At 42.8% G+C, this 9,497-nt stretch overlaps 2 protein-coding genes across 4 annotated transcripts; one reads left to right on the forward strand and one right to left on the reverse strand.

Moving 5' to 3' along the window:
• The first annotated feature begins 276 nt into the window (after positions 1 to 276).
• On the forward strand, positions 277 to 1,758 carry LOC118517585 (mitochondrial import inner membrane translocase subunit TIM50-C-like). The gene is made up of 2 exons (XM_036063860.1): positions 277 to 551; positions 627 to 1,758. Exons 1-2 carry the CDS (start codon positions 302 to 304, stop codon positions 1,643 to 1,645), a joined length of 1,269 nt encoding a protein of 422 aa, XP_035919753.1. The 5' UTR covers positions 277 to 301; the 3' UTR covers positions 1,646 to 1,758.
• On the reverse strand, positions 1,759 to 5,381 carry LOC118517580 (nuclear speckle splicing regulatory protein 1-like). Of its 3 annotated transcripts, none has more exons than XM_036063846.1 (3): positions 4,954 to 5,381; positions 4,218 to 4,476; positions 1,759 to 4,063 (listed from the first exon to the last, which is right to left on the reverse strand). In XM_036063846.1, the coding sequence occupies exons 2-3, from the start codon at positions 4,454 to 4,456 to the stop codon at positions 2,005 to 2,007; spliced, it is 2,298 nt and encodes a 765-aa protein (XP_035919739.1). In that variant the 5' UTR covers positions 4,457 to 4,476; positions 4,954 to 5,381; the 3' UTR covers positions 1,759 to 2,004. The 3 variants fall into 3 exon arrangements, with proteins under 3 accessions (XP_035919739.1, XP_035919737.1, XP_035919738.1); XM_036063844.1 differs by having other exon boundaries at positions 4,854 to 5,381; XM_036063845.1 differs by lacking the exon at positions 4,954 to 5,381 and adding an exon at positions 4,601 to 4,718.
• Positions 5,382 to 9,497: the final 4,116 nt, after the last annotated feature.

Raw genomic sequence — 9,497 nt, forward strand, 5'->3', positions numbered from 1 at the left:
GCGGATTTTGCTTTGACAGTTCAACATTTGACATTAGAGCTCGAATGGTCTGATGAAACGAGATGCAACCACAAAACACTAAAACCCTGTTCGATGTGTTTTGTCTTCCACTAGTAATGTGTTCCATTTAGGATGAATTTAAAATTCAGACAACTCAACGTTACATAGTGAACCATTAAAACTATTCCAAATTAAAAAAAAAAACACTTCATTGCAGGGTAGCGTACGTCAAATGTGGATTTCCTTCTTGTTTAGTCCACACCGTCTCGTTTATACTGTCCAGCATCATGTGTCAAAGCACATGCTTAAGTCAAGAACCAAAACATTAAAAATGGTTTCAAGAAACCTGTACGAGTTTTTCCGCTTGCGACAAATTTGCCAGTACCAAACAATTTCAGCATCAGCCCTCTACCGTCCGAACCGTGGACAGTACTATAATTCCTGCCAGCGGCTAATCAAAGTTTGGGAGGACCCCTCGAAGTGGGGCCGGTCGTACTGCTCCTCCACAAAATTCCTTCAATGCCGGCAAGTTAAGTTCTTCTCTACTGTTGGTATGTATCGACTTCGCGTGCTTTACAACCTCTACCGGGGCAGTTGTGTAACAGCTTCGTTATTGTTTCCCACAGCAGGGAAAGGCCCTGGCGAACAACAGCAAAGCACGGCAACGCCGCAATTGCTATCGAAACTATTTCCCCAGACTGCAGTCGAAGGGACCGAGAATGAGAAGCAGCAGGAAAAGCAACGCAAAGAGGAGGAGGAAGAGAAAGAATCATCTTGGAAGCGGATGAAGTTTGGTTTCGTTTTCTTTGGCTTTTCTGTTTCCGCGTTCTGTGTGTACATGGTGTGGGTGTTTGGGGCACCGGACCGCGATGCGGAAGGAAACATAATTATGGACGAGTTCATGGAACTGCCCACGTTCCAGCAATACTTCCGCCGGTTGTGGAAATCGATGACCTACTACCAAAAAATGATCCAAGAACCTTCGCGCGAAAAGCTGTTGCCGGATCCGCTAAAGTATCCGTACGTGCAGCCACCATACACGTTGGTGCTCGAGATGAAAGATGTGCTGGTGCATCCCGACTGGACATACCAAACTGGGTGGCGTTTTAAGAAGCGCCCCGGGGTCGATAAGTTCTTGGAGACTTTGGCCGCCAATTACGAGATTGTAGTATTCACTGCCGATCAGGGGATGACCGTATTCCCCATATTAGATGCGCTAGATCCACGGGGTTTCATTATGTACCGTTTGGTGCGTGATGCGACACACTTTGTCGATGGCCATCATGTGAAAAATTTGGACAACCTTAACCGGGATCTAAGCAAGGTGATTGTCGTCGATTGGGATCCAAACTCGACAAAGCTGCACCCGGAAAATACGCTCAACATACCACGCTGGACTGGCAACGACGATGATGCCGGTTTGTTCGATCTGATGGCAATGCTCGTTACGATCGCCACCAGTGAAGTCGAAGACGTGCGCGAGGTGATGACATATTATAAATCTTTTGAAAATCCGCTTGTAAAATTCCGTGAAAATCAGCGTTTACTAGCGGAGCAGATGGCCGAACGAGAGCACGAGGAAAAGCAACGAAATCTGCCGGCAGTGCAGCGATGGAGACCCAGCTTTCTCGGCGGTGGACGCTAAACACGGCGCGTACTGCGAATAAATGTCATATTGCCATAGCATGTCACATTTCCCGTTGCAAAAAGACTCGAACGAGTGATTGCTTTTATTAAAGTTCAACATAAACACTCACATAGAGACGTTTACTAATCTCATATATCACATATTTTATTTTAGTTGCTGCTATTAAAACATGTATCATCAAAAAGCCGTATATCAAACCTGTAGTATCTACCGTGCTGTTAAGGGTTTCGCGAACTAAACAAAAATAACGCTTTTAGGTGGATACTGTATTAAAAGAAGAAATGCGAAATTTGATTCAACAAAACATAAAGTTGAGCATCGAAAGCAGTTGTTACTATTAGGTAGGAAAGTTCAATTCACCGGGTCGGACCGTTCGGTTGCTGGAAAATTCGCTCCTCCTCGCGTCGATTTCCTCTCTCTAGGTACCAGTTGTTTTCAACTTCCATCTGCTTTCTATGCTCATCCCTAGCCTCCTGTCGACCATGCTTCATACGATCGTGCCAATGTTTCTCTCCATGTTTACCACCATTCTGGCGGTATTCATCTCGACCCTTGTACCTCTTTTCGCTCCAATCTCCACTGGATTGTTCCCGCTGCTGGTCATTGTTGTGGTCATGTTTGTTGTTGCGATGATGCTCATGACTCTGTTTCCATTCCGTTTTTTTATACTCGTCCAAGTAAGATCCTTCGCCAGTACCGTCAACATGCTTAGGCCGCTCGCCACTTCCCCGATTCTGCTCGCCAAGATTGGCATGATGCTGCTGGGGCTTGTAGTCACGCGCTTTGTACTCCTCGCGCTGCTTATACTTTTGGTGGTAATGGTCATCCTCATCACTGTCACGTTTGCGATAATGTTCGTCCGAGTGGCGATCATCTTTTCGTTTCTGATAATGCTTGCTTTTGTCATGATGATGATGCTCTCCCTTACTTTTAACACTGAATTCATGTTTATAGTTGTCCTCAAACCTTTTCTGTTGGCGATTGTCCTTTTCTTGGTATCCAATATTGCTTTCTTTACTGTCATAGTGACTATTGTCGTCACGACTTCTTTTAGGTTTACCGGCTTTGTGTTTGCTATACTCTTTTTCTTCTCTTTTCTTTGGTTTGTCCTCTTTGCGGTGATGCTCATTTTCATTCGGTCGTTGCTTTCTCTGTTTTGGATCATCGTTCATCTTTGTTTTAGCTTCTTGTTTGCAATCACTTTCGTAACATTGTGATTTAATCTCTTCGGTGTCCGTTGAAAGAGGGGCAACTATTGGTGCGGAAATTTTAATGTCTGGGGACACACTTTCGCTATCTTCTGGCTTCGCGTACACTTTCATTGCTTCCTCTGGTTCGGGAGAGAGATCCAGAATGCTACCCAACGCTTCTACGATAACACTGCCCTCCGCTTTAATGGCATCGAACGCTTTCTGGTAGTCAATGTTAAAAGGCGATGCTGGCTTACCAGGATCGATGCGCTTCTCTCGCTCGGCTTGCTCGGACGCTTTCGGATGGATGAATTTGTTATAATTTTCCGGCTTCGCGTGTTTTTTCCGCTGCATAAATTCCGCCTTTTTCTGTTTTGCTTCGATCTTTCGCTGCTTGATGTCACAATACTTTGCACTATACTCGGAAAACAGATCATCCTGCACCGCCTGATCTCGGCTGTAGCAGAAAGCAGGCAGTACGTAATCCTTGTCCACGATCAGCATCGGTTCCTCTTCATCCCCCGACCAAACGACCTTTCTTTTCACACCGCCATCTTGGGGTGGCACTATTCTTATCGGTGGTGGAGCGACCGTACTTTCCGTTGCTGCTTCTACTTCTTCCGGAATCTTTTCCGCAGTTCCTTCAAATGCATTTGCCATTGCCTCCTGTCGCAAGATATCCATCCACTCAAATTCAGCCCGCTGAACTTGTTCCTCTAGCTCGGAGCGCGTGTAAAGATGTCGCAGCTTGTTCATTTCGTTCTTCAAAATGTTATTTTCCAACTCCAGCTCTGAGATGCGCTTCTCGTGCTCGAAGTTAATTTCGTCTACCCGATTCTGGAGTCGCATTGAGTTCCCGAATATGACGGCCACCATGCCTACGGCCAGCAGATTAAATATGATCCACTTGGTCCAGATCACAGGTGTAGGATGACTTTGTTCCACCACCGAGCTTATTGTTTCTATCGATTGCTCATCCGTTTGTTTTAGCTGTGGATCTGCTTTGATTTCAATTTGTGCCTGTGCATTTGTTGTTTTCACCTCATCTGGAGTGTATGGTGGCGTAATCGGTTCATAAACGGGTAACTTTAGGTTAATATTTCGTGTGAAATAAACCGTGGACTGGTTGTAATTCGATTCATCCTCTACCAGCATTTTGTCGGAGCTAGTCGCGTCACTCTCACTGATAATGCTGATGCCATCGGACGATTCGTCTAGCTGGGAGCTGGAAAAGAAACGAAACAAGGCAGTATAAGACTATGTGAACGTACCAAGTGAGGATCACGATCGTACAATTAAAAACGAACAAAACAAATATATCAAATTGCTTCTGAACCGTTAACATTAAATCGAGCAAATTAGTACAAGTTTAAACTTACTCAGTGCTTCGGTGACTATCATGACGCTGTTTCTCGCTGAACTGGGCGCTGGCTTCTTCCTTCTCCGCTGCAACATCTTCTTTCTCGATCTCCTGCACTCCGCTCGAGACTTTGTGCAGCTGATCGTTGTCTTTTCCAAGCAGAGTCCAGCTGTCTTCCGAGCTGAGAGAGGCAGTCATTGTGTCTGGGCCCCGTGAGGCACCATCGATATTTGCAGGAGCACGATCTGGTTCTTCCATGTTTGCCGTCCTTCACAACACTGTTCGCAAAATGAAAGTATGTTTTTATTAGACCTCCTTGTACGCTCCCTACTATTGATGGGTGTGCGTGCTGCTATGCGCAGGACCCGTCGGCAGCTGAGAGAGATATTTATAACTATGTACCTTTTTTAAATAAAACATCCAAGCAGAGGGAATCGGCTCAAAGAATTTTGAACCATTATACGTATGGAAATAACGAAAGGCACGTGCCCTAGCTTTTGCTGTCCTGCTACCCGTTAGACGGAAAGAAGCAAAAGCGAAATATGTGGTATCGACAGGAGAAAAATGGAAGGCGTAAAGTTCTAACCAATAGTCATTAAAAACCCGGTCTCTTTTTGGTTTACAATTTCTTGGGGAAAGTTAGTTTAAAACCTACCTGAAAATCGAAGTGTAACAACGTTTTCTTTTCGCTAGACGCTAGACGAGAGTGCCTCTTCCCGTATGGCTCTGCTGATTAAATGCAAATATTTACCTACCAATTTTTAAATACCTGCGCCTGATCACCAGGTTGCAAACAACAAGCGCAAATTTTGGGTTAAGAAAAGGTGTAGGCGGTAACAGTTTACACAGAAATACTTGACCGTTTGATTTCACTAGAGCAAAACTGAGAGCCACAACTAGAACTGTGCAGTCTGCTGACTAGAAAACCTTTCGTACTAGCGCATGTTGAATAGATAGTAATTGCGCTGTTAAATCTCGCGTTGGCTCTCGAAGCATTTACGTGTCGGATTGTTATTGTTGTTTGTTATTGTTCACCCAGGCCCTTCGGGGTAATCTGACAGCTTTGCGTAGGGACATTGAAGAGGTTGTACATCGATGCTGATTTATCTTTTTAAAATAAGAAAGATTCAAAAATGTTAAAAATGTATCAACTTTTGTAACATGAGACGTTTGCAGTGAAATCAAACCAAGGAGGACTTGTTTTAATTGTTTTGAGGATTTGTTTGGAATTGGCAATACATACAAAAACTTAACGAAGGAAACTCAACGAACGATGCTACCCATCGAGCAAAAACTATTGTAATGCTTGCAAGAAGAAACTGCGAATTTTCGAGCAGTTGAGCATCATGATTGCAATAATAATTTGAGAATTATAATTAGTAATATTTATCTATTAAGAGCTATGTACTGTAGGTAACGTTTTGATAAGCCATATCAATTTACTTCCGGATGTTTTAATAATGGAGCTTTCAAAAGGAAAAGAATGGCTCAAATCGAGTGATTAGTACAGGAAAATTAAAACGGTGTGTGTCTAGGGTAAAGGTGTGCAGTTTGGCATGCGCCGGTCCTACCAATCTAGCGTGGCATTCTTGTTTATTAATTTCCCCGTTTATGGATAGTCAGTATTAAATATGAGAAACGGGAGCCACTGAGCAGGGTAGCATTACATTATTTCAAAACCCTTTGACAATGATTTACGGTATTTCAGGAATAATTTCTTTTGTCATAAAACCAGGAATAATTTGTCGGCACATGTTTTGGTTAACACTTGAATATAAAGATAAAATTAATCTTATTTTATAAGAACACTGCAAGGACATATTTGCGGTTATCAAATATGTTTCACAAATTTGGTCGCAGTTTTCATGAAAATTATATGAAAATCATCTTCATATGGTCATGTATATGTAGTTTGTTGTTGACCGTGACTAGATATGTCCATAAGGCGATAACTTACAGTACTTAGTCAATGAGTTCAATTTAAGCTGGATATGAATTGGTCGAATGTGGGATAGCACAGCAGAAAGATGAGATTTTTTGAGCAGTTTTTGCTACTTAGTAGTACAATATTTTCTACTCTGCTCTCTTTTTCCTGGATTGTTGATATTTTTTCTCTTTCCTTTTTTTCCTTTGTATTGTTTTTTTATTAGCCTACATTACAGATTAAACAAAACTTAGCTTAGGCAAACGTGATCTGGCTGGGCATGTTTTGTCTAGCACTTCAAACATCTAATTGCCCGGAGTGCGAATGAAAGAAAGTCGATAGTACGAAGGGATTGATCCCAGTCCCTCGACTCTGCTGTGTTGACCTTTTGTAGAGAAAAGACGCTTGAACGATTTATTGCTACTTGATATTCAATCTTTGGCTAATTTTCTTAAGGAATCTTTCACCCTTTTTAAGAATGCTCACGAAAACAAGAATCGCCCATGTATACGGCTGACAGAGGAAAGTATTCTGCATTCCTGTCCGTCCGATAGAGGGGTGATTTTGGCTGCTCACATTCAATAGGTGCGTTTGCCAGTGGTCATCACTGCCCTGTTAGTGTGCACGAAGCGAACAAACACGAAGAATACGTCAAGTGAAATCAACCCTAAAATTCTCGATTTGAGTAATTGGGGTCAGTGCTGGTGTTGGAGTTATTTATTGTCTCTTCGCTAGAAGAAGATGTGCAATTTTTCCTCCTTCGGGCTTTTTGAGAAGATGAAATATTTCTAAAAACAAAACAGAAAGTAAATTTTGTGAAACATTTTCTGAAGGGAGGTCGTTTTCATATTTCAACGATCTTTCACAAATAGAAAATTTGAAACAGTTTTACATTTCGTCAAACAAGGAAAACAAGTGATGTGTCTCGAGCCGATTTCGATAATCATAGATTATCGTCAGGACTGAAGAGTTAAGAGATAATTTATAGAAGCAATCTTTATAAAGATGATAATAATATGACGTGCAGACGATGGCAACCAACGCGATCATCATTAGGCTCTACCGTTGCGTTCGGAGCTAATTCGTTCCCTCCCTCTACAGCCCGCAAAGCCCTATAACTCAGAGACACTTGTCCAGAGACAGAGAAAAAGTTGGCTTTCGGTAGTCTTCGGTGGATCGGTGATGTGGTGAGTTGAGACCAGTTTAATTTCCGAGAAGCACACGCACACGATAGCTCGGAACTGAGGTTGAGATTCCGTTTTTCGGAGGTATGCAATTTTCTCAGGAACCAATTAATAGAATTAACAAAACGATGCTGCGTCTGCTAAGCCAGTTCTTATAGATTTATTTTCCAACGAGAGCAACGACAGACAAGTAATAACAGCTCAAAGGACTTTGGTGTTTTTGGTGCGTCTGACAGTTTGTTGTTGAGAGATGGGTGACTATCCTCGGACCTTGGTCAGTTTCATTCGATTTATCAGCTCAGCATTGGCCCAGGATTTGCGACCGAAGCAGATGATTTACATGAGGAGAAGAAGACCAGTACGGTAGATTAGTATTATTTCCTTTCGAGCGTATCAATGTCGAAAGGTTACTGCAGGTATGTTGATTAAAGTTTATCAAGGTGCGCGCGCCCAGTTTTATATCAAGAAAAGCGACACCTTTGCAACCACAAGTCGGCCTGGTCGTTCGGCTAGGATAATTGGATTCCGAGGTGGAAACACGAACGTAATCAATCCGTCGCCAGTTCGCGGTCTTGTACGGATGACGCGGTCGTGTTCGCTACCGTAAAGAAGAGACTGATCCCTGGTGGACCAATGTCACTGTTTCTGGTCACGTCCATGTTTCTTGACGTCCATGTGAGACGTAGCTTGCTGGGCAGGTGGTTTACTGCACAGTTCGTACTGCAGTACCGTTCATTGTGCATCATTTAGTTCACGCTATGTTTACAATTATCTTTTCAATCTGTCTTTGTTGTTGAATAGTTTTTTGTTATCTAAATGTTTTTGTGGCTATTTCCAACTCTTTTATTTCATTAAGCCTGTTTTTAAATGTTTAGTAATAACCACAATAAAATTATAAATTCACAAATACCGGGTCCTACCGTGCGAAGGACAGGGCCGCTTTCGATTCTGCCTTCGTATCTCCCCATGATTTCATCTCTAGGTTGGTATGGTCGAATTAAAATTTTGGATTCTGCCATTTTCCCATTGTGTATTGTCACTGTTTCCATCCGCTAGTTTTGCTTACCTTTCTAATTTTCATCTAGACCAGTGTATTGCTGGGATTCCATGCATTGTACCAACCAACGGTAATTTTGTATTGATTTGCATTCATCGTTTTTATTGTTCTATATCTGAAATATTTTTCTTCATTCTATAAAGTATGGTGTCCATTTGAATCGATTAGCAGTTATTTACTTTCTTCGCAAAGCCCAGGGAAAGCTGGTGGAACAATATGTGGGACTTCTGAAGCGTGCAAAAGAGTGCGAATACGAGTGTGTTTAAGGAAAAGAAGAAAGGACTTAGAATCAAACGAAAAAAAAAATCCAAGAGGAAAAGTCACTTAAGCGGCAATCCACCGACAATCGTTCCTTCATCAGCTCTAATGCGTTGCAATCCACCTGGCAACGAAGAAGGCAATGAATTTGTGGAAGAGAAGGAGCAACGCCAACATTTGGCCACAACAACTACAACCCTTTTTCGCAAAGCAGGAGTGAGCCCATGATGTAAAAAATGACCCCCTGAACCCCTTTTTATCCCAAAACATATGTCCAGCATGATAAATAATCCCATCTCTGAATCCTCACATCCTAGTCCATTCCAAGAGGATACACACGCACCGATGTGTGTGTTGACCGATTAAGCTGCCGGTATTCGACGGGTGAAATGCTTTGAAACATTCCACAAGGAAGATTTTTCACGGCTCTTTTCACCTCGATGAGTTCTGTTTTGCCACGAACCAAAACGGGGTATCTTAGGTAATGCTTTCTACGACCGAACGGCAGGGATGTAAAGTTACAAGGGGTAGGAAAACATCCTCCTAGTCCCAATCAGTCTTCGATCTGGAAAATGGACAACCCTCTAGGGGGACTTATCCGATTCTGTGCGAAAACCCCTTTCAATTCAGGACACAACGAGTGTACTATGCTTAGATACATGCATAGCGCATGTGGGTGTGCTGATTTGGGCTGGAACTGACAGCGGAAAGTCGCGGTTTATCGAACTCTTGTTTTGGGTGTTGAAGGAGAAAAGGTCAGTTGTTGTCGAATGTCTAATCTTCGAAAGAAGCTTCACGGAAGCTGACGCATGTTTCGTCCGCATGATCCAGGACCGGATTATGGGAACTTCCATGCCTGCCAAGGAACATTCCGCG

This window comes from Anopheles stephensi, chromosome 2 (assembly GCF_013141755.1).
Source record: "Anopheles stephensi strain Indian chromosome 2, UCI_ANSTEP_V1.0, whole genome shotgun sequence".
NCBI classification, from domain to species: domain Eukaryota; kingdom Metazoa; phylum Arthropoda; class Insecta; order Diptera; family Culicidae; genus Anopheles; species Anopheles stephensi.

Coding starts and splice junctions, on each gene's coding strand:
- LOC118517585 (XM_036063860.1), top strand. CDS start 302: ATGCTTAAGTCAAGAACCAAAACATTAAAAATGGTTTCAAGAAACCTG. Junction 552..626: donor TAAGTTCTTCTCTACTGTTG/GTATGTATCGAC, acceptor TGTTTCCCACAG/CAGGGAAAGGCCCTGGCGAA.
- LOC118517580 (XM_036063846.1), bottom strand. CDS start 4,456: ATGGAAGAACCAGATCGTGCTCCTGCAAATATCGATGGTGCCTCACGG. Junction 4,064..4,217: donor GATAGTCACCGAAGCACTGA/GTAAGTTTAAAC, acceptor TTTCTTTTCCAG/CTCCCAGCTAGACGAATCGT.